Source organism: Ochlerotatus camptorhynchus, unplaced genomic scaffold (assembly GCF_037179485.1).
Source record: "Ochlerotatus camptorhynchus isolate MF236.1 unplaced genomic scaffold, CSIRO-AGI_Acam_v1.1 ptg000131l, whole genome shotgun sequence".
Taxonomy (NCBI): domain Eukaryota; kingdom Metazoa; phylum Arthropoda; class Insecta; order Diptera; family Culicidae; genus Ochlerotatus; species Ochlerotatus camptorhynchus.
In genome coordinates this window covers 215,387-241,395 of record NW_027040621.1, presented here as the reverse complement: position 1 = coordinate 241,395, position 26,009 = coordinate 215,387, and the positions used below count along the sequence as shown (strand labels likewise).

At 41.0% G+C, this 26,009-nt stretch overlaps 1 protein-coding gene across 4 annotated transcripts in view; it reads left to right on the top strand.

Moving 5' to 3' along the window:
* The window catches only part of ham (hamlet), a 145,629-nt gene that overhangs the window by 104,265 nt on the left and 15,355 nt on the right, over nt 1-26,009 (top strand). For all 4 annotated transcript variants that reach the window (XM_065220711.1, XM_065220713.1, XM_065220710.1 and 1 more), the window contains exon 6: nt 16,380-16,695. In XM_065220711.1, the coding sequence (XP_065076783.1) occupies nt 16,380-16,695 (316 nt within the window). The remainder of the gene's footprint in view (nt 1-16,379; nt 16,696-26,009) is intronic.

Genomic DNA, 26,009 nt, shown 5'->3' with positions numbered 1-26,009 from the left:
AATAGTTTTTGCAGTGCTACAATAAATATTAAGAAGTCATTATGGCAGCTATCCATACAAAATAATCCGTTAGAGATAATTTCGTCAAGATCCATAATTTGTCAATTCATAAAAAAAAATCACTGGGTAACTGTTCAAAAGACAGTTTTAACGTGTGAAATGCAGTGTCTTTTAAATTCATAAGTGTTGCTGAACGTTTGATATGTCTAGGCATCGAATTGAAAACATTTATTCCTTTAAAATATAATGAATCTTGTGAAGCACAAGTCAAGAAATGTGGTGTTCTTATTTCAACCGCGTTTTTAGTATTATACCTATGAAAGTCACTTCCTCTTTCAATTTTATCACACAAATATCGAGGCAGCAAACCGTTAACTACTTTAAAAATGAACACCATAGTCAAATTTAAACGTTTAGTCAGTTGGCTTCTTTTTTGAGGGAGCATATTTTTAAATATTGGATTAGGCACAATTGTCTTAAAAAACATACTCTACGGGGGGCTACCCCGGCGTCCATACCTCTCACAGCAAAGTCAAATCTCACATTCCGACAACTCACAAATGACTCAAGAGCGTTAAAGTGACCATAACAAAAGAAAAGCTCTACAGAGTCGAATGTTACTACTTTTCTTTTCTCTGATACGAAACTTGCAATAGTAATACTTATTGTACCGATACTTGAAAACCTATCTTTCAATTCTATAACCTTTTATTCAAGCATCTCCATAATTTCCTCTGTAGTCTTTTTAGTGATGTCCATCGGCCCAAGTAGCACACTTCTGTCACAAAAAGTTGCCGCAACTGAAATAAGTTACATAGCAGATTCCTCCACCATTTGAGACAGTTGTGCTACTCTGGGATGCAGCGTCCTTTTGTTGCTTTTCCATTTCTGGTTGTTTTCTGTCCTTCGCCTTGCATATGAAACACTTGTTTTTGATGCCATCCATCAACACATGTACATCTGGTTTTAGATTGTGGAAAGGAACAATGGAAATAATTCAATTTTCTATTTTCATTTGTACACATCGGACACATTTTTTCCCAGGACTACATGGTCAACTTTCTTATATTTCCCCAGCATTTCTGGGTGAGATCATTTGCTCGAACGTATTGAGCGCAGTGCATATAATGTTCATTGTCATTCAAAATTTTAATAATTGTCTCGTATGCTTATTTCGGAAATGGATACAAAGGGAATTCTTTGTTTCAACATAAAATTGTTGATTTGATCGGCCAGTACAAGATCGACAAATGACCTGCAGAAAATGATCAAAACGCATCAAATCAATAGATTTTATTCTCATCACACATTGTCAACCTGCCAACATTGGTGACTCTTGTGAGCAGACGAGTATAGTGGTCTGAACGTTGAAATGAGCATTACATTTGAAGGGAACGGGTGAACGCTAAAGGTCATGAGATCAAATATCACCTCCTAATAAGCCACGAATGACCGGAAATGCACACTTAGGAATCACTATTTTTACACGAGACGTAATTCAGCTTTGACGTAAATTATGGAACGTAAACAACCATGGCATGTTAAATTGAGTGTCTTGAAACTGAAACATATACAACTCGACGAAAAGTGCGTTTGATTGAATTGATTTTCTCGTACTTTACAACTGATGCTTATGTCAAAAGGGCCGCTTGCATGTGTCGGTCTCAGGGCACTGAAATTTACATGTCTTTTTCGTAGTGTGTGTGTTAAAGTGGCAATACATCAAAACATAAACACTGATTTGGATCGTGGTGATTTTGGACTTTTCTGCAACTTGCTCGACTGGGACGCTACACTGGAGAGGGTTGCCTTACCAGTCTTAGAGGGTATTGGCAACATTTGATTTGGATGTCGAAAGAACTGCTCATGTTTAAAAGAAGGAGAAACTCTTGGAAAAATCATTGCCTAAGCAAATCTTACCTAAATTCCTACGCCTTGCATTGCCTATGCCCAAGGTTTTCAAATTTATCTAAGTGCCATAATATTCAAATATTTTACAAGTCATAGGCCTTAAAAATTAGGGCTCAGTGCGTGATCTATATTTTTTTTTAGAATAAGATCTTGACCATATTTCCTAGTTCATGATTTGTTATGTCTCATACAGAGATCATGCATCATTTTAAGGTCCCAGAATACTGCATTTTGTGCAAAGAATATTCTAAGTTCTATCTTTTAATTTTATACATTGGACGTATTTACGGCTTAAGGCCTAATTATCCAGTCGGCCTAGTGGCATTCGGCGTTGGGGCCTTCAGCCTTGTGACCTTAGGCCTAATGATATTCAGCCTAATGATCCAACACCGTATCAGCTACGTGCATTCACAATAACCTTAATATTTTGACTCATGAAATTGCGAAGAGCAATGTAAAAAAAATGGTAGGGTTGTGTACAAAACATGACCGCATGGTAGACGTAGACTACCTTAAGCTGTTTAGCGAACTTCTCGTGCATTTTTCTTGATCTTGATTTAAAGTACAATGGAAGTAACCTGAATTGGAGAAATTATAATCGGGGCGGGGAATAGCAAGCCGTTTCATAGCATAATTCGCAAAGTAGGTGGGACTTACAATGTATTTTTTTTTGTTTTTTTTTTTTAATATTCAAGATAGGGTAGAGAACTACTTCGGCCTAATCGCCCATTTTGGGCCTATCGATCAGAAAACCTCAAATAAATCCATGATTTCAGAATCCTGATGAATGTGGGCGTCTTAGTGGAATACCTGTATAATGAGAGAGAGAAGGATTAGTATTTTCCATTTAATTCCACTACTTTATTTGCTTATCCTTGACAGATACGCGTATTTCGTCTACAATGTGCAGACTTCTTCAGTGTCTTGTACTAATACTCGAGTCGAGTATTAGTACAAGACACTGAAGAAGTCTGCACATTGTAGACGAAATACGCGTATCTGTCAAGGATAAGCAAATAAAGTAGTGGAATTAAATGGAAAATACTAATCCTTCTCTCTCTCATTATATGATTTCAGAGTTAACAAGTAAATTATGCGTTTGGTACGATACTTTAGTTAATAAGCTACCGAACAAAGTCAATGAGAACGCGTGATATGAAGTTTTGCACCGATAATTCCCAAAAACAAAAGAAGCGCTCTGACCGAATCAATTTTTATCTTCATCCGATAGGCCGAAGTGAATTCATTGGCGTTTCAATGGCGTTTTAATGCGTTAGGCCGAGTTTAGAATCCGTAGGCCGAGTTTGGCGTCAAGAAGCAGTGTTAGACTTTTGACAATATCTCAACGATTGGTTGCTCTTTATCAAATTTTACGGTACGTACGGAAAGGTAAATAAATTTGGAAGCCATCAGTATTAATAACATTCCGTTTGGTGCTAACCTTAGCTAGATTAAGAAAGACTAAGTGCGGGTTGTGCTTAATAGGCCGGAAATGGGGTAGTTAACCCTATTTAAACAAAATACATATTCATATTCATGTTCAAGATATTTAAACAAATATCTCAATCTTCTAGACTCAAAATGAAATCTAGTTCGCTTACATCGATTCTATTATTAATATTCAGATTAAAAAAGTTGATGTACTTAATAAACGTTTTTAAAATATAATTTCTTATCGCTGTTGTCATGTTACCCAAGATTTGCCGTACAAGATTGTCAAAGCTCAGCCTCTGCCAGCCACCGAGCGTCGTGGTCAATTTTCGCTGGATGTGTGCCCAAGCTGCAGCAACTCGAGGGCACTCGAAAAACTTATGTTGCAAAGTCTCGATTCCTACCGCACAGCAGAGATGCCAGGATTATTTCGAAAAAATCTGGCAAAACGCGAAAAAAAAGTCTGGCAAAAATCTGGCACAGAAAATTACCATAGGAAGCTGCCAGATTTCTCAAAAAATCTGTCTGGCAGAGCTTAAATTTCTCTGGTTGTGCCTGGCAACGCTGCCGCACAGTGCTGACAGTTTGGGTCGTTTGCACGGCCGATGACGTTCATCAGTCCTTTGCTATGGCTCCGGAGCCCGATGCTCCGTCTTCTCGTTCACTTGCTAATCTAAAATCACAACAAGAGGTACCATCTGATGATGTCAGTGCTTGGTTCAGAAATCTGTAATCTGTGATAGGGAAATCACTTTTTTTCCCACCACAGAAACACCCCGTTTTCTTATGCAAGAAGATGAGCGTTCAAAAAACGCACGAAGTCTTTAAATAAAGCAATATTTATTGACATGTTTTTACTCAATCGGTAGATAAAAGATGCACCGAGAATTGAGAGGACGAAGCTAAATGTTCTGATCACGAGACTACCTTAACTACCTTGAACATTTACTCAAAACCCTTTGCAGGATTTTATTATAATGTTTTCAAGCATTTCCTTTGGAATCATTTCCCTTTATAAAACAATAAGGTTGAGATTATCTCTGGGAGTCCCCAAAAATGTATTTATAACAGTCTACAAGTTCTCTGCAGATCCCTTGGTATTTTTCACGGATCCTGGGATAATCACAATCCACTTGGAATTTTCCACATAGGGGAAATTGATGTAATGTCTAATCGACTAAATTTTCAATAGCGACAAAACATATCCATTAGTACCGTCGCAATGACGCGTGAATCTAGATAAAATTTATAAATAGCAGATTTTTAGCGATAGGCCCAATCTTAGATCCATAGGCCAACATGAGTGCCATTTCCCCTAGCTACTTAGAAATTCTACTCTAAATTTGAACTCACGCCGCTTGCAGTGAAAGTCTAAAATCTCTAACAGTTCTTTCTAAAACTACCGTTAGTTTTCTCACAAAAACCTTGGTGCTATCCCTCACATTCATTCAAAAATCTATAATCTTCTCGAAATTCCTTCGAAAAAAAAATCAAGTCTGGGCAAAGAATTGTCAAAAATCTTAATTGTTTCACAGTGCCGTTTTATAACTTTTCAAGTTTAAGCAGAATGATGCGCAAACAAGTGGTTATGATGACTGGGTTTTAAATGAATACAATGGTGAAATTATCACTGTACATTTTTCAAAACATTTTTATGGAAAATTGGAAACGTATTTAGAGTAGAGTTATTTCATATCGATTGGTGTTTTTTGATTTCAATTTCATCTATAGATGGCAAAGTTGTAAGCGTTTGAAACCTAACACGTTTTGTGACGGTCGCAATTTTAGATTTTCGTTTTACTCCTAGTACCTTCCCGTAAGCCGTTTTATTGGTCAAAAGGGACAAGAAATTACCTTAAATGGTGGAATGAATCATTTCGATGTCAGAAATATGTATACCACGAGATCCTTACCATGGGATGTTACTTCCTTTAGCAAAGATGATATATACAAGGTCTTCAAAATGGATAGTGTATAGTATATTACAAAACTTTCACACTAGTTGGCGCTAAAATCAAAACGATCATGTTTCATTTTTTCGGATCTAGAGATTCTACTGAAGTTTTCTCTTGGTTCCTGTTTTTCGTAAAGATGTTGGTTGGTGAATTCAGTCACTAGGTGGCACCAGGCATGGAAAATCATTTGCATTCATTTCATACATTCATTTACATTCATTTGCCTCTAACTTTTTTCATCAACAGCATTCCGCAAAATGATGTATGGAGCTTTTGTAGGTTTTGTCATTAACTATAAGTTTTGCTCATAACTCAAATCCGTATCTCTTATGCATGACGAAGCAGAGCGAACAGAAGCCACTACTGTTTTTCAGTGAATGTATTTTACATTCACTGAAAAACAGTAACAAGTTCTGCCACTCTAGTTCGTGATGCAGAGAGCAAAACTTATAGCTAATAACAAAACCTACAAAAGCTCCATACATCATTTTGCGGAATGCAGTTGATGAAAGAAGTTAGAGGCAAATGAATGTAAATGAATGTATGAAATGAATGCAAATGATTTTCCATGCTTGGGTGGCACTACTACACAATTTCTTTTCATATTGTTTGCTTTTACTAGATAGATGATTGCTGTCTTTGGCAATGCTGATCAGGTTAACGAGTGTTCGTGCAAGCAACTATTACCGCTTCTAATCTGAACACAAAACTACAACTATTGTTTTTCGTTAATCTAATTTCAACTCTCAGCCGTTTATAGATGGCTTTCATGAGAAGTTTGAGTCAAAAAAGTTACACGCAAAATATGGTTTCAAGAGGGCCACTCTGAAGACAAATTAAAAAACAAATATGCTTAGTACTTTTGTTTAAATATTTGGTGATGTTTCTGTGCATAAAAAATACTTCTTTTGGTAAAGAAAATGGCTTTAATTTTGGCCTATGGATCTAAAGATTGGGCCCATCGATAAAAAAAATAACATGTTCTTCAATTTTTTCTAGAGTAATGTGTCATCTTGACAATACAAATGGATATTTTTCGTTGCTAGTGAAAATTTGTCAAAAATTGTTTATTTTTCGTAATTTAAGTATGGGCCAAATATGAGGGCCATTGAGGCCAACATTAGGGGCATTAACCCAACTTGTCAACATTGAGGTGGTCTTCAAATGAACTGCACACTACGAAAAAGACATGTAGATTTCAGTGACATTTTGACATAAGGCTCAGTTGAAAAGGACGAAAAAATCAGTTCAATCAAACGCACTTTTCGTCGAGTTGCATAGGTTTCAGTTTCAGGACACTTAATTTTACATGCCATGATTTACGTCAAAGCTGAATTACGTCTCGCGTAAAAATAGCTATTTCTAAGTGGGTGGTATTTAAAAACTAACATTCTTATTAAAAAAAAACCGAGACGTATGTTTCTTAGCAAAATTGTTGCTAAGTTAATATTGAGGAACTTTGATGACATATTTTTTTTTTCTGTCTCTTAACGTTCTCATTTAAATGCAATTTTCAGCGTTGAATTAGAGTATAGCTAAACAAAAAAATGTTTTTACACTAGCTTTTTAATTCAAATAAAAAAGTAATGAATATCAATGAGAAGCATGTTTTATAATCAACTACGCCTGATTCACTTTTTAAAAAGAAGTTATGATCAATCTTATTTCTTAATATGCACAAATGCAAATGGATCTTATATCAGTGTTCACTCGGCTGTCGACAGAAGTAGACCACTCTCAATGTGTGTCACGCGATCGTCTGTTTACTCGGCAGCAACCTTTTTATTGTTCTTCATCAGCAGTTCTTTCAGTCGATGCGTCATCGACTTTGGAAAGCAACCGTTTCGTGATGAATGTGTGAGTGCTGACCACGTTTTGCGTCCATTGTTGTAATGGAAGCGCTCTGACCCGTGTTGGCGAATCTGCCATACAATGAAACCCCTGAAAGTGGCTCCCGTTCTGGTGGAAGAGGCTTATTGGATATCGGAAGATAAAATGTTTATTGTGTTGTACCTTTTGACTATAGTTTTAAGATTGAACAGGAATCCTCGGTTCTGTAAAGTTTAGTCGGTTGAACCTTAGGGGAAATGTTGGCTTCGGCAATACCTTAACCTATTATAATCAGGGGGTAAACAAAGTCCTAGAGCACTCAAATTTGGCCAATAGATGCTCTGAATTACAATGTATGCCAAAATTGAGCTCTTAAGGACGTTGTTTAACTCCTGACGATAATAGGTAAAGGTATTGCCGAAGCCAACATTTCCCCTATCAAATAAATTAATAAACAAAAAAAAACAATGGATCTTATAGAAGTTAGAAAATAACACATCTCTATTTTTTGACATTATAAATAATAATGAAAATATTTTTTTTAGTTCGTCCCTACCAGAAATATTAAGATATAAAAATAATATATTTTTTTTAAAAGGAAAAATTGCATCAACTTTTGGTCTGCAGTAAGTATCGACAAGTTCTATGTTGAACAAAATGCGTCTTCAAAATTGTCATGAGTTATTTAGAAATATTTTGCTGATAAATTTGAAAAAATAGAGAGAAAACTGGTTTTTAAGAGACACTCTAAGTCAATTGAGGTAAATAGCACTCAATTAATCAATTTGAAAGATTAAAAACATATTTGTTGTTTAAACTTGCTTGAAATAAGCTGAGCAACAACTTCGTCGAAAAATATATAGCTTTATTTCGGCAGAGCTAAAAAAAAATAATATTTCAATGATAATAAGAGCCACCCCAGTATTTATAGGCACTAAAATGAGGTCCAAACTGAAAAAAGCCACTTTGTAGAAGACTCATTTTTTTCTAAAGTTTTAATTTCTGGCTCTAAATGCATCTTTCCTGCTAAATTCCCATTATGGATCACTTTGTACTGGAACATTTTTAAACAGCAGCGTTGGAAAAGTTCTTGAGTTATAGCTAGTTTCCATGAACTTGTTCCACCCTTCTGTTGGTCCCTTATGAAAAACCACCGACTACGACACTGCCCTCTTGATAGCATAGTAAGCAAACGGTGCCTTGTGTAAGGAAGTGCGCACAAGCAAAAGAAACCTGAAAACCGAGAGCCCTGAAGAAGGCATTCAACAGAATAAACCAGATCGAGCGAAGCTGCAGGAGAAATGCCCATGCCAAAGAAACTCGGTTAAGAATTTTGCTCTTGCCTTCGTCCGATCTTCTTAAATAATAATTTTCTTCTACTACTGACCCATTCCGCGCTTCGTCGTCGTGGTGTCTTGCAGTAGCTCCACTTAATAGGTACCCAGTGGTTCGCGGAGCAGATCGCCTCGATCTTCACGCTCTGTTTAGAAGACGATGATGACGATGATGAGCACCGGCACACAGCATCCCGCTATAAATTACCTGTATTCTGGATCCCAGCGAGTTTTGATCCAGGGGCGGGGAAGGTGAAGGGAACGGCGAAACAAGAGTAACACATTTTAGCGTGCTGCATCTTGCGGTAGCTGCTTCACTGACCAGACCCAAGTTATGTTTTTTTTTTCCTGCACATACAGGTACCGGGAATGCATGGAAGCAACACGCGACGAACTGTGAACCGGGATCTGGGATCTGCAACTGCGACCACCGTGGTCAGGTTTTGGGGCTTTTGTTTCAGTCCGCATACAATCTTAATTTATTCACAGCTAATTATGCACACGATGCACTGCTTTGGTCACTTGAGGCTGTGCCCTAGTTGGAAGTAGACATGCGGCGTAGGACATTGTTGCAGCGAAGGAGTGCATTTGTTTGCCTTTGGCGGGCGGAAAAGTCCAACTTGATGGAATAAAGTGATTTGTCAACCTGTCACGATTTGCATGGCAGCACTATGGTGTGGCATGGCTTGGAGTAGTTCATTTTTCTGCGAGGCTCAGAACATGCGCGAAATTCAAACGTGTAATTTGATCACTCGCTATCGGCAGAGGTCAATCATCATCGTCGCATCTTACGTTTCCTCTGGAGTTTATTTTTTTGCCGGCTTGTCTAAGAGTAGATATTCACTGCCGACTCTCGGTGCAAGTGAAAGCTCGTCCGGGTCCGGGTTATCAGGTGTCCGGAATCTCGCACACGTACGCACCCATCTATAGTAGTGGCACTGCGGCGGTCAGTGGGTTTGATAGATCATCTTTCTTGACGACGGCCCTCGGTGGGTGATTTTTCATTTTCGATAGTTGAGTTTGTTTTGCTCTGCCTCGACTAAAGAAAACAATTAGTAGAAATCGATTTTTTCACTTTGAACCGCTTGGTTCATCCGGTCCGTTCACGTTCGACGCGGGGGATGATTGATTGCCCCCGAGGTCCCGATCGTATGGGGGCATTCCTAGGCTGCCGCTTAATGACACGGTTTTGGGTGAGCTCTTTTCGGCACACACACGCGTGCGGGAGGTGCCATCTCTGTGGTTTTTTTGGGTCGTGTTGGATTTTTTTTTTTCGTCGACAGCAGCGTTGGTGGCTCGCTAGTTTCTACGCGAAGTAATGATCGCGCGTTTTGCACTTCGTTTGCCCGGACTGGGCTCGTTCGAGGAGGGGTGATTGATGTCGATCTATCACGGGATTGTATCAACAAAACTACCGAACGGTGTTGACTATCGTTAGCTATGCTTTGCTTTGGTGGTGACTTGGGACTGTGGGTCAGGATAAGGCTGAGTCGCATGTTGTGTTCTGTTAATAGTGATGAGTTTAAGTTAAGATTTACATCAAATTGTCTTTAAAGCTAATTAAATTTAGTATGAAATCATAATTCGAGCCAGTGCTGAGATTTGTCATTGTCACTGACAGACTTTTGCGCGATATTGACTAAATTGTTCGTCACATAGTCACTGACAGACCTGATCCTCAAAAAAACCTTCGTCAAAATCTCATTCATTTTTTCGTCAATGACAAAGATTCACCTGGTAACAAAAAGTGTAATTTAGTACATTCTGTGTCACATTATTGTTATCCAAGTAGCTCAGGACGTAGATACTTATTCACTAAAATAGATCTATGTAATTGTTTTGCTCAAGTCATTTAATTCCGTTACTAATTTAGCTAATAAATAAATCTGCACATGTTCGTCACTGACAGCATGGTCATTGACAATTGACATGGTTTGCCTTGACTATGACTGCTGGCTCCAATGAGTGACCAAATGTTGTACAATATTTCAAAACCACTATCATCATCAAACATCTGTACAGGATGATTCGGAATAACTGTCACTTTTAAAAATGGTCATAACGATTGAACGCTTGCCATTTTTGATATCAGCATATCCTAGATATATTACATTATAACCTTCAACTTAGCATACTTTCTCTCTCCCTTTAACCTGTAATTACCAGCCACATTTGTCACGCACGTTTTAGTTCCAGCACTTTTGCAGTCCTGGCAATGCTTCTAAGCTCTGATATTGAACGGATTTTCCACGCATGATTCCTTTTTTCCTCTATATATTTTTTTTTGTTTTAATTACTGTATTTGTACAGGCTTAATCGAATAAACTTTACAGAGCCAAGTTATCATTTTCTTTATACATTATAAATGTCTTAAATCTTAAATTAAAGGATTTGACCGATTACTCGCGGTCTTCTCGAGGTTAGTGGATGACAATTTTTAGGATCGGGAGAGGGAAAAGGAGATTTGGATTATGATTTATGATTAAAAAAATTCACTATTTCTAAAACATATACTTAATCCTATCGACGTTATATCAACTCTGTAATTATACAATTATCACAGAAACAAATCTACAAAAAAAATACACACACACATACAAAACACAAACTAAACACAAGGTTAATCAAACTTACAATCTATGGTTAATATTCTTAAAGAAAACATATATGAGTTGCATAAACTCCAGATCACGTCTAGCCAAAATATCCCGAACTGGAACATTAGGTTGTCTACCTCGAGCCCGAAGGGAATCGTACAACTCGGATCTGACTCCACGGTACTCAGCACATGACCAAATAATGTGATCTGCGTCCTGGTAACCTTGTCCACATTCACAGAGATTACTGTCCTCCAGCCCAACACGGAACAAGTGAGCGTTTAACGAGTAGTGATTGGACATGAGGCGAGACATCACACGAATGAAGTCTCGACCCACCTCCAAACCTTTGAACCAAGGACACTTCGACACCTTAGGGATAATTGAATACAACCATCTTCCCAAACTCCCTTCACTCCATTTATTTTGCCAGCTGGCGAGTGACTGTTGACGATAAATGAAGAAAAATTCGTCGTAGGCGATTTGTCGACCGTAAATATCGCCTTCCATAGCGCCCACCTTTGCAAGCGAGTCCGCCTTCTCATTGCCCGGAATCGAGCAATGAGATGGGACCCATGCAAAGGTGATGACAAAAGATCTTAAAGATAGAGCACTTAGAAGCTCTCGTATTTTCATGAGAAAATACGAGGAGTGCTTTATAGGCCTCATGGAGCGAATAGCCTCGACAGAACTGAGACTATCCGTAAAAATAAAATAATGATCTGGTGCCAGTGAAAAGATCGTTTCTAGCGTATAATGTATTGCCGCCAGTTCAGCAACATAGAGGGGAATTTACGTATTCTCGTCAATCTAAGCAGCGTCCGCACTTCTATTAGCATTTTTTCAGCGTCACGCACATATATGACGTGTCTGTTTGTTTATATTCATCTGCTACTTGCTTCTTTATCCATTCCAATCGACAGAATTTTTCAAAACGGTTTGAAAGCTTTTTTACAACGCTTCAAACTTCTCAGGTGAGTGTGACTATTGTCGGCAGTCTCTTTTTCTTCGGCAACCGTCCCATTAGAACTGCGTGTTAACCAGCTGTTCTATTATCGGCAACTCGAAATCAGCCCAATTTTGTAGTGCGTATACTTCATTTGAAGAAAAATCTGGCATAATAGGATTTCTCGGTCGTACAAATATAATCAGATTGAAGCTGAAAGACTAAAGAATCGTTTGGACACATTCAGGGAAGGGTGTTGTTGGGAAAACATAGTTAAATTATCGTTTAAATTTTGGTTGCCGAAAACAGTCAATGTGTGCCGAAGCCGACATTTACCCTACGGAACAAGGAGCATGAAACATTCGAAAGGCGCTATGAAATTCGTTAAAAATACCAAAACCAGCGGACGACTCTATTAGTGATCCATCTGTGAAGAACGATTTTGCGGAATCAACTTGGCCAAACTTTGCAGCGAAAATTGACGGAGCAATCATAGAACGATGATGCTCTGGGATTCCGCGAATCTCTTGCATCATGGATAAATCAAAATGAACAGAATTGCCTAAGTCGGAGAAGCAAACACGATAGGGATTATGCTGCGAAGGGCTGACATCCTGTGTTATGTACACGTAGTACAATGACATAAAACGAGTTTGAGGGTTTAGCTAAGAAGCTTCTCAAAGTTTGCAATCACCAGTGGGTTCATAATTTCACAACGGGTGAGGAGCCTGAGGGATAATTCCGAAAACCGATCAGAGAGTGGCAAAATGCCCGCTAACACTTCGAGACTCATCGTATGAGTCGAGTGCATGCATCCTAACGCGATACGAAGACAGCGATACTGGATCCGTTCCAGTTTGATGATGTGCGTTTTAGCCGCCGACTGGAAGCAAAAACTACCGCGTACTCTAAAACCGATAAAATCGTTGTCCGGTACAACGTTAGAAGATCTTGCGGATGAGCTCCCCACCACGTTCCGGTAATTGTTCGGAGAAAATTGATCCTTTGTTGGCATTTTCGTCTCAGATACTCAATGTGGGATCTCCAGGTGCATTTTGAATCGAACCAGACCCCAAGATATTTGAATGACATAGAATGAGTGATCGGTTTACCCAAAAGTTGAAGTTTTGGTTGTGCTGGGCTATGCTTCCTAGAAAAAACGACCAACTCAGTTTTATCCATGGAGAATTCGATACCTAGCTGGATAGCCCAAGTAGACAAATTGTCTAAGGTATCCTGTAAGGGTCCTTGCAGGTCGGCCTCTCTGGGCCCTGTCATAGACACTACTCCGTCATCTGCATGTTGTCTCAACGTGCAGTTGTCACTTAGACAATTGTCAATTTCTCTGACGTAGAAATTATACAGAAGGGGGGCTTAAACATGAGCCCTGGGGGAGATCCATGTAGCTAAATCGTGAAGCTGTAGAGTTTCCATGAGAAAAGCTCATATGTTTCTCTGACAGCAAATTGTACAAAAAGTTATTAATTAATGGAGAAAGGCCACAAGCGTGGAGTTTGTCTGAAAGAACTTCAACCGAAACTGAATCAAAAGCCTCCTTAATAACCAAGAAGACAGAAGCCATTTGCTCTTTTTTAGCAAAAGCCAACTGAATTTCAGTGGAAAGCAACGCGAGGCAGTCGTTCGTTCCCTTGCCCCTACGGAAACCAAATTGAGTATCTGAGAGTAGGTGGTTCAACTCAACCCATTTGTCCAGGCGAAAAAGGATCATTTTCTCCAACAATTTTCGAATGCACGATAACATCGCGATGGGACGATACGAGTTGTGATCTGACGCGGGTTTTCCAGGCTTTTTAATGGCTATAACTCTCACCCGCCTCCAATCATCCGGAACAATATTAAGCTCCAGGAACTGACCAAACAAGTTCAACATGCGCCTCTTAGCGACGTCTGGGAGGTTCTTCAACAAGTTGAACTTGATTCTATCAGCCCCCGGAGCCGAATTGCCACACGAAAGGAGCGCGAGTGAGAGCTCCAGCATTGAAAAGGCTGGCTGATCTCGTCTACCGAATTCGTCGTTTCGCGAGGAATCATCTGTGCCGGCACAGAATCAGGACATACTTTTCGCGCGAACTTGAGAATCCAACTATCCGAGTACTCCTCACTCTCGTTGTGTGAAGACCGGTTACGCATCCTTCGCGCCGCATTCCAAAGTGTATTCATCGACGTTTCGCGCGATAATCCGTCAACGAATTGCCGCCAGTATCCGCGTTTCTTGGCTTTGATGAGGCTCTTGAGTTCGCGTTCAAGAGCCGAGTACGCTTCGAAATGTAGGGGTCGGACGCATCGGACTTTTTACGATAAACCTCAGTGCATTGCTGGTACCACCAAGGGGAAGGAGGTTTCCTACGGAAAGACGTTCCTGGAACCGGCCGAGTTTGAGCTCGAAGCGCGCTGTCCAAGATCAGATTGGAGAGGAAGTTATATTCCTCCAACGGTGGAAGTCCTTCTACCGACGTTAGAGCATCTTCTATCACATTTTTGAACTTTGTCCAATCGATATTACGGTAAGATCGTACGCGACGTTAACGGGTTCCGACGGATTGAACCCACTGGCAACTGAAACTTTGATCGGCAAGTGATCACTACCGTGGGGATCTTGGATCACATTACACGTGCAATCCAACGATAATGTGTTAGAGCAAACTGTGAGGTCTAATCTACTTCCATTCGAGGATGGGCCAGCCAAACGTGTTACTTCTCCATTGTTAAGAATTGTTATATTAAAGCTGTCGCAGAGGTCATATATCAAAGTAGAACGGTTGTCATCATACAGTTCCCCCCAGCCTGTACCGTGGGAATTCAAAACTCCCATAATCAACCGTGGAGCAGGAAGTACCGTACAGATATCTGAAAGTTGTGTTCGATTAACAACGGCTCTAGGAGGAATATAAACAGAAGCAATACAAAGGCTCTTACCTTTAATAATAGCCTGACATGCGACAACTTTAATACCTGGAAATTGTGGAAGATTCACTCTATAGAAGGAATGGCACTTTTTGATCCCCAAAAGTACCCCTCCTCCACGCGAATCCTCACGATCCAGTCGAATAATGTTAAAATCATAAAAAGGAAGATCTATATCTGAAGAGAGCCAAGTTTCACAAAGAGCAAATGCATCACAATCATTATTGTGAACTAAAAACTTAAAAGAATCTAATTTAGGAATGAGACTTCGACAATTCCACTGTAGAACAGTGATCAAATTCCCGACCTCTTTTGGAAAATTATCCATCGAAGGAAATGATTGCTGCAATGAGGGGCCACTTCAATGTCAATTGCTTCAAGAGGGTCTTCACAGAAGAAAGCATTGCCAGAACAATGCTTTTGAGAGGATCAGAAATATTGAGGTACTTGAGAATATCGTCCACAATTTTATCAAATGAGAACAACCCGGATGAAGAAGGGGCTTCTGTTCTTAAAAATGGGCCATCAGGGGTTTTTGATGTCCCCGGGAGAGATGGAAAATTCTGGTTATAGTCAGTTCTGCGGAAACCAGGAGGAGTTGAAACTTCCTTTTTTCCATCACTCCTTGATTTGGGCAAGCTGATTTGGGGTTCCTTATCTGCAACTTTCCGCGAACGAATGCGTTTTCGTTTCCGATTTTCCTCTATAATGATGCAAATAATAAATGTTTAATTCTTTCGAAGAGATTTCAGTTTCTTAAAGATAACACACGAATTCATACAGATTTATGACATGCTCTATTTTCACGTCAATGGCTGCTTGAAAACGAAAATGAATGAAATTTAAAATTCTACTAGCAATTCAAGCTGATATTTGAATTTACAAGATCGAAAATGGTCGAACGGTTAACAAATAATGCTTATTTTCTAACGGTAACAACTGATAACAACATTATTCAAGGTTTACAACAAAATTAGTAATGCGATAACAACTGAAAGCATTATGATATCTGGGTTAACAAGACTTGTTATCTAAATGATATCAGGTTGTTATTTTACTTTGCTCCGGTGTTTACTGTTAAGAAGTAAGCATCGAGTTGCATTTTCAAATATCCGCAGCATGATGCTATGGTTTGTATCACTTACAACGTGAGATGGTGAGCAGATAAGACTGCCTCAATGTTTGTCTTTGGACACCCTAAAATTTCTATCCGCAAATATTTTAATAACTGCGTACATTAAATTTTCCTCCAACCCACAGTTCCGTGCCCATCAGGTACTTTCTGGGCGGCACAGTTGTCCGGAACAGGGTCATTTTTCACTGATTTCATTCATTGAATCTGACGTGCTCCGGAGAAGGAGCGCCAGTACATCCCCCTCCCCCCACCTAGTAGTGATGGATCTGTTTAATGATCAAGTGTTTTCTTGCTTCTTGCTCGTTCTCATTGCAGGTTCCCAGCACAGCGAAGCGTTCGAAGACGAGTACAACACCTCGACGGATTTCGATTCTAGTCTCCACCACAAGGATCATTTACATCACAACAATAACAATAATAACAGCAGCGGTAGCAACCATCATAACGTCGACCAGAACAGTCGCAACAGTAGCAGCAATAGTAACATCAGTGCCGGTGGTGGTGCTGGTGGTGGTGGTAGCGGCGGTCTCGGCGGCGAGCAGGATCAGAACGCGGACGCCGACGACGACGACGAGGAGGGCATCGATGCGCGGTGCGTCGTCTGCGATCGACAGTGTCACGATATCGATCAGTGAGTAGTAGCATGGTTCGGATGGATGTTTCTTTTCTTTTAGTTTATATTCATTTTGGTGTGTTTTACCTCCCCCCTCGGATTGCGTGTAAATCCGGAAGCATTCGTTATTTATTGAACAGGTCATTAGCCGGTTCACTCATCAAATTGACACCGACTTTCCTTGCCCGTTTGCTTGCTTGCTTATGAACCGTGATTCTCGCCTTGGCTTCCACTGAGTCGTTCGTCGCGTGGGGGTGGACTTGTTGACATGTAATAGCCATTCACCTACCGGCGGGCATGTAGTCAGGGCCAAGAGCTGCTCTGGACGGCAGCCTAAGCAAATATTTTAATAAGACATCCAATATTTAATAATGTCAAATTCAATTAATATTAATTGTCTAAACTCTAGGGCGATAAATAAACCTGGTGGTGGTGCGTGGAATGTTTGTAGACTTCGATGTGTGCCGTTATTTACGTGTGCACGACGAGCGATTAGTCTTTGTGTACATTTAAGTCCTTGCGGTATGTAGTCACATTACCAAGGTAATTACAGATGGAGGGAGTTGTCTACAGTGGTAGACCTCTGAGCCGTCGAATTACCGTAAAATGCTGGAAAATAATCAACTTCTTGAATGGCAAAATCCGGCCACCGCTGACAAAGTTTACAACGGTTCGTCAATCTACCGGCATTGAAATCCCTCATTCCTGCGCCGGGAGGTGTGAACATGGATATACCAGGATCACTTGAACGCGTGCAACTCGCGCTCATCGCCACATGCTTCCCAGCATCAGTATCAGCCACCGAAACGACGACGACGACGGCGGCAGCAAGCAATTAATCTCCCTGCATCAGTGTCAATCATGGCGAGGGACGGACCTCATACATACGTACCCCAAGTTACATTTGTGTGCCCGTGAGCCGAACATGAGAAACAATAAATTGGTGTCCACCTACGACTTAATTTGCTAAATGTTTAGCGCTTCGACCTTATGGGTTCCCTGGTTGTCGTCGTTGGTCGACGTCAGCGGTCGGTAAGGTCTCTTGTTGTTCCCACACCGACCAGATAAGTAATGTTTGATCATTATTAAGAGAAATTCAATTTACTTCAACGTCTTGTGGTAGTTGCTGTTGAAAATCGAAAGCATATGCCACCGAATCATACGTTGGACTGGCAGTGACAGACAGGCAGACAGACGGACCAACTGTCACTACACGGGTTGATGTCTTGACTAAAATTCAATTCCCCCTGGTTGATGCTGTTGTTTTCTTGAGCGTCACCGTCGTCCTGAGAGACGGACTGGGGCGTTATTATGCCTTGCTCGCGAAATAGATTGAATTTATGACTTTCTCTCTCTCTTGGTTCGGCTTGGCTGTGATGGACGTCCTGAAGGGCAACTCTTCGCCGTTGCCAGCGGTAACGAAATAATGAGATGTGTCCACGCTTTGGACATCGATATGGTTGGGCTGCTTCTCACGGGGGACTATAAATCAAAAGACACTGATTAGAAATTATTGCTCCAGTTTCTGCGCTGCCGGCGAATTGGACGAGGAGCTTTATGGGACGTTGAAGAGTGAAAGATGCTGACATTTAACTACCACGCATGGCCCGTTTGGACCAGGCCAGCGGAGCGATCTGAGCTGGATTTGGGTTATTGAATGTAAAGTATAGTTTTATAGAGATAGATCCTAGATTCTGGAATAGGGTTGAAAGAAAATTAACCTGTAACGAAATGAATTTGCATGTTGAAATTGGAATATTAAATGAACAACTTAATTTCAAGTAATGTCGTTGGAGAAGGTGATGATTTCCAACCCATCTGTTTTCAAAGCAATGTTTTTAAAAGTTTGAAAATCGTTTTTGGTTTGGAGCGTTTTCACACTTCAAAAAAGGAATTTATTGAAACACACGCTAATAAAATCTACCTGGTGGATTCCATCTACCATCAATCAATATTAGTAGCACACTAATGCCTTTTTTACGTACAGTGTGAGATCGAGTTGGTCGTCAGTCGTTACCTAGCGTCAGACGACAGGAAACGAAACCACCATTAACCGCAAGAAGATCGGTACATTGCGGCTCTCTCTGCGCACAAGATCGTGATCAACATCTTCCCAGTACCACCTTATCCTAAGTAGGATACCAGGAGCAAATGCGGACAGCAGAAGATAGATGTCGTCACTCTTTCTTTCTGTTTCTCGATCCAACCGGGCGATACGTTGATCGACACATTTTCAATCATACCAATGAATGGAAGTTGAGAAAATTCAATGAATCAATTTCCAAAGTGAACCTGCCACCACCGACGGCCGGTGCAGATGAAATAGATTCGATAAGATGTGGCACACATGGCATGAAGATTTCTGTGAACTGACTTCTGGCCACTGGCCAGCGGCAATCACACAAACACACGGGTGATTGAAATTTACGCAAGCCATGATCGAATCGGCGCAGCCTACTCAAAAATGGGACTTATTTTACGTGTCTTAAAAGTGTGGGAAATGTGTTGTAATTAGTCTGCCTGTAGAAAGCAGACAATAAAGCGAACAAGACAGATGCAAAATAAATCAGAAGATGCACACTCAACAAGGCAAGGTAGTCAATTCGGAATTCAGGCTGCGTTAAGGCAGATAATGTAGACAAAACAGACAATACAGACAGTACAAAATAGGTAGACAAAACAAGCAAGATAAATAAAATTTATAAAATAGACAAAATGGGAAGTGTGACAAGGCATGCAGACAAAATTAGAAAGACAGGCAAGACTGACAAGACATACAACATTAGAGACAAAACTAGATTAGGAACAAATCTGGTCAAAACTAGAACCACATACAAGACTGATAGGTAGTTCGACGATACATACAAGACATACAAGACAGGCAAGACAGACAAGATAGATAAGACAGAGATGAACGAAATAGATAAGACAGACAAAACAAACAAGACAGACAAGACTGACAAGACAGAGATGAACAAAACAGACAAGACTAGAGACAAAACTAAAAAAGAATCAAAACTAGACAAAATAAGAACCACAGACAAGACAGACAAGACAGACAAGACAGACAAGACAGACAAGACAGACAAGACAGACAAGACAGACAAGACAGACAAGACAGACAAGACAGACAAGACAGACAAGACAGACAAGACAGACAAGACAGACAAGACAGACAAGACAGACAAGACAGACAAGACAGACAAGACAGACAAGACAGACAAGACAGACAAGACAGACAAGACAGACAAGACAGACTCGGAATAACTATGTATTTTATAATTTTGACCTTACTTTTGAGTTACCCTTTTAAACCATAATTGGGGCCACATAGAACCTGTTGATGTTAACAAATAATAATAATAAAAGGTGCAGCAACTTTGTTGTGACCGGAATAAGTCGCATAGGAGTTATTAAGACAAGTGTGCTGATAGGGTTCATTTGGTGGTTGTTGCGTCCAATTCGGTCCAGTGGTTGCCGAGCAATACGTCTTAACAAATGTTTTGTTACATACGTCACCCCCATGTCAATAGGTGGATCAATCCAGTCCCAATGTTAATGTCTTGATTTGGACAATGCTCGCACCTCCACCAGCGAGCGGAGTCCGAACTTTGTAATTAGTGTCCCGCACCGGCCGTCATGATAACGATCCTGAGTGACAAACGCTCTTCTCGCAGATCTCCGCTCCGTTCATTGTGGTCATCGAGCGTGATTGGAACTCCACAGACAGATCGGTGGTTGCGTCATCGGTGTGGTTTGGCTGACTGTCCTTCTGTCGGTCCAATCGAAGACTATTTCCGAGAAGGAGATCTAATCGGCTTTTGCTAGGCGCGCGCACGCGAATAATTGAGATTTCAGGGGTGAAAAATTAGCGAGCAAATGTGTTGACCGCATCGAGGACGCCTCTCTTTTTCGCTTGGAAGTTGACATATGAGGGTCGGACTTTCGCCGGGCTTCTTTCTCTCTCTGCTGTCCAATATTAGGAGACACTGATATGGGTTATTAGTGGAGGTGCGTATTCGAATTAATCGTCTGGTGACGTACAAAGGCCAAACCAGGACGGCTAGTGGGTGATTTGTGGTTTCAGCAGTAGACTCGGTTACTCAAATCGATCGTGTGATGTGGGCTCTGCCACACTTGTAGCGACATTCCTATTTGCCATATTTTGCTAATTAATTAATTGGAAACCAGTTGCGCGAGTGCTCTGCTCTAAGCCGTTTGCGGCTAGGGCTTGGCATGGTTTTGGTATCAATTTTCACGGGGATTTGTCAGCTAATGAGACTAGCTTTCGAGTCACCACCGATGGCGGTGATTTCGTTTAGGCGGGCTTATTGCTCCAGTGTGTATTCGTAATTAAGATCACCTCTCTGGTCGGAGGTGACAAATGATGCGGGTTAATGTAATTACCTGGTTGATTCGTAAGTGTATTGGATTTCTCGGAAGCGTGTCAATCGACTTATTTCGTTAGGATTCCGATGGATCCACATTGCTTGCATCATTAGTCATTTCAACGCAGCATGTCGCACAACCGTCAATTACAAGCAATCAAGTACTGCTACTTCGTGTTGCAGTCATAATTCTTCCCAGAACGATCATCAGAGGCCCAAACCCCTCCTAGGAGGAAATCACTAACCACTTCTGACCACACTCGATGGTGATGTGCAATCCTTCTGCTCGTAGACGTTGCATACAAAACAACAATTAAAATGAAGCCTCTACTGCACTGATTTACTGCACGCGGCTGCAACGACGAACGCTCTGCCTGGTTAAATATTCATAAGCCTGGCGTTCCATCGATGTGCGCCATTCTGGGCCCCATCATCATTGTCATCACACTCTCATTGCAGCAGAGGTACCCCGCTGAGCTAGAATGTTTACCGGCTGAAGACCGCAGGGGAAGGGGGAAAGTGATCGTCAATTATTCAACGACCAAATCAGTCTCGCTAATGTTATTGCGTGCCATGAATCTGTTACAATCTAAATAAATCATAAATGACGTCCTCTACGAATAGGATAGTCGGGTCGATGCGGTTCCACGATGGATAAGCGATGTTGATGCTTGGTAAACATGTGAGTTTACATAAGAAATTTTCACGTCAAATGATGGCGTGATGGCGAGTAGAGTGCCTTTTGGAATTGAATACGTTTTACAAACTGATTTGTTAATTCTCGATCGCATAATGTCATAAAATCTTTCCCACGTAGCGTCAACCAGACCTCGGGATGTCACCTTCTTATCTCCTGCAACAATCCAAAATGCAGGGCCCGGTAGATCACGACAACTACGCGGCGTACCTACCTCTTACAGCCATCACCATCGCATATAGCACCCAGGACCACGCCCACACACGCATTGGACACTTTACTGCGTCCACCAATCCGACGACACCCCGCATAGGTCTCGACAATTAGCGCAATTAATTACGATCCGTCCGTCCACTTCGCCTTTCGTCCAGGGTCCACCATGCAGAGATCGTGAAGATCACGCTCCAGCTCTCGCACCCGGGGAGGGAGATTTATTAATATTTTAAATTATTCACGCCTCTAATTGTTCGGATATGCGAGCCGGGCGACATCGGTGTGAGCTGTACCTATGGCAAACTCGATCTCGCACAAGTGCGATGAGTTATGTGACATTTTCATTAAATGCGATCAGTCTCACCGTCGTCGTCCAAGTTGTTCGAGTCGTGGTTCGCCTTACATTGTGTGAATCGAGCATAGATCGACGACTGAGTGTAGGCGCGCGCGACAATATCGCGACAACGATCATCGTCTAGCTAGAGACGTGGGGCGAGAACCTGGCAAGGGAAAAACATTAGAATAATGATGCTCGACTGAGTCGAGTTCGTCAATAAATTTGAATTGTACATGTTTTGTGAGATCAATGACACCACCAGGAAGACTACCTTGAAGAGCGTTGTTCGTCGGGGAGACCGATACGATCTTGGTTCATGTTATTCGGGGAAACGTCACGCCCCAATGGGAAGGATTTTTGTTGTTCCGATTAGGACCATAATTTAGGATTTGCATGGAGGCAGGCATTGCATAACCGCAAAGCTGTCAGGAAATTGGCAACGGTGATCAATCACCGTCGTTGTTGGTTCTGAAATAGTTGGACCACTTTCACCCATCGCACCCAGCGTGTCCTTCGCCGGGTTTATGTGACATAAAGCAGATCAAAGTACGATGCGAATTGGCTAAATCACAAATGCCAAACTTTCCCCGCCAATCGCCTCCGGAATGGCCAAGATGACGCCGACGTAAGTCTAAACCAGCCATATCGCGAAGATCGATCTCCTTTCGCTCTCATTCCAAACGAAAATAATAGTGATCTGGTGCGTAACACACACACCAATTCGAAATAAATCCGCGCCTGGTATTTCTAGATGGAGTGGTCAAAGAGAAGACGGAGAGCCGGAGCTTTTATCGCGCCGGACAAACGGACTATCATTTCGGGACCAGTGCGTGGCAACATTCCGCAGCAGCAACCAACAAATGTAAAGGCATCCGAAATATCAATCATCAGCGGTCGGACAGAGTGCCAGTTTGGTCAGTCAGACAGTCGCTGAATCGGTGGCGGAGTATAGTTAGTAACATACCAAAATACACACGACATACCGTTTCGGTGCCTTCGAGCTTTGCTCCACTCTCAAGGCAGCCAGGAAGCGATATGCCCTTTCTTTGATTGGATGGCTCCGGCGTGGGTGTGCGCAGTTTGGGGCTGTGAGGGACTCGATTAGATTCGTTGGATGATACGTTCTCGATTTTGGAAATTGCTTAGGCTAATAATGTGTAGTTGTTCAGAAGCATCGCCAGGGATGCCAGGTGTATTTAGAAAAAAAAAATCAACAATATAGAGGACATGTCTTGAATTTTTGACGTTGGACTACGTCTGTAATTTCTATATGGGGGTACACTTTGTCAAAACCGAAAACGGAGCATGTAACGAAATTATGAAAGATTTTGATAGTTAATAACTCAGCTGCCCCTAGACCAATTTCAATAATTTTATCACCAATCAATCAAAAATATTTCTACGCAGTAATGCTTTTACTGTTGATTTTCAACAAAAAACAATCACACAAAATGCTCTCCAGAGTTGTAATTTTGTAACCAAACTTGGAGGCAGGGGTGCAAGTGATTTTGATCGATTTTCTTCATCGACTTTCTGTTTCGTTAATAACTCGAATGCAAACACATTCATTGATAGGTTTGTTGTTCTGCATGATAGAAGAGCCTAGCAGAAATAGTGCGAAATAGGTTAGTTAAGCTATGGTCATCAAAAGAGAAAATCGATGAAGATCACCCCTCTGATTCTAATCCCCTTAATTCAGTAATTATCATAGCAATTAAAACTAACCATCGCACCACTTTTGGTTCTTGGGTTACGCTTGCTTGTTGCAATTCTGCTGTTCGACATATTCGAAGGACCACCAAAAAACATGAAATTACACTATTTTCTAGGGATGCCTAAAAATCCAATTATTCGATTAACGAATAATTGTAAAGATTTTTCCAGTTATTTGATTAAGTATTTAATGAATTTTCAATTATTTGAGCGCGTAACCGACATCCCTTCTTAATTTTACTCGTTTACTTTAGCACAGTAGAGAAAATAAATATAAGTACAAATATATGTGAACATGCATAGAGAAGAACCATGACGTGAAACAGGATCATAAATTCGCCGAAAAAAGTGTTAAGCGTCTTTCTGCTAAAGGTTAAGATATATCAACTTGTTGAGAGAAGGAGTTTAACGAGATAAACTAAAAAAGAGAGGAGCTTTAGCTGGATGGACACTGATATTCTGCGCCCTTCCAACCTATCGCAGACACCAGTTCAACCATTGTCCAGCAGCAGACGGGCCGAGACTCTTGCGAGTGCCCAATCATTGAACCGAATAATATGGAGTTGTCCGGTCCGATTTGCTGATCCAGCTGCCTACACGTCATCATCATCTTCCAAAGGCTTTAAATCTGTAGTACCATCGGCCCTTTTCAAGGCCACCCAAGTTTTCCAAAAGCGTTAAATTTCTGAACAAGTCCCAGCTAAAATTCATATCAAAAGAGTCTTTCTAGTCATACTAAAGAGTATAAACAGAGAGATCCCCGCCCAAATTCCTATTCCTACACAAAATACACGCTCCTGCTGCAGTTAACATATAACATATTATATAAGACCACGTAGTCCTATGTCACCATTGCGTACAAGCCCTATGGGGCCATTGTAGTGTTTAAATTTTAAAACGATTTACATAGTTGGAGATGCTTAACGACTAAAATTTAAATCCCTTCACCATCCCTCCCCAACGGAGGGGTTCGGAAAAGGAGATCTTCTTTTATTTTATTTAACGTCGGTCTCTGTTCCGCAATCTAGTGCTAATAACCGACGGACATCGATTGCCATCCATTGACGGCAATCGAATGTGCAGGAAGGCAGCTTCCACACCTGCGTAGGATATCGCACCCATTCACAACACACATGGGCCGGGACCAACGGCTTTACTTCCCTTCCGAAGGAAGACGTGACCAGAGATTTTTATGCCTCAGAAAAATCCCACCGACCTCGGCTGGGATTGAACTCAGACCCATCGGGGTGTTAGAAAGCAGTCACGCTTACCACTACACCACCGGTGCCGGCTGGAAAAAGAGATGATCAACCCGATTCGTGCCTTCTTCAAATTGACGTTTGATCGTTTTCTACTCTCTATATACCATTTTCACACTGCCGTTCCCCTTATAGACTTATTATCCCCTTATCAACTCTATGCTTTCATCTACTCATCAATTGTATAGAAATGCCCACTCTAAGTCTGATATTTGACGTTAAGCATATCGAAGAATGTTTTAACTGCCACGATGCCTTCGGAAAAATGTGTAACGGAAAATTGGCAATGTTTGTAAAATCAGTGCTCAGCAATTTAGCAATAGGGTTTGAATCTGTTGACACTTAATACATCTCTAAAGTAAGTTGTTTCAAACGGCATCAATAGATTTGAAATTTGTTTATAAATGCTTGAGCTATGGTTTTTCAAAGATTGCAAGTTTGCCGTTACACATTTAAGCGGAGGCATCGTGTGTTAAAAAGTGCGGGTGATAGACGGTGTTAAATATTTTGGATTTTAAAAACTGAGTCTTTAGAGAAGCTCAGGGATGTCATGAGAATTTTGTAGAAGCCAATGATAATTTGAAGAAATTAAGATACAGTGGCACAGCCAGGATTGCTGTCTGAGGGTGGATTGTAAAAATGACGTAATATTAAAAAAAGCAAGTTTTATGAAAGCACCAGTGACATCCTGAAACCAATTTCCACTAATCTTAACAAATTCAGTA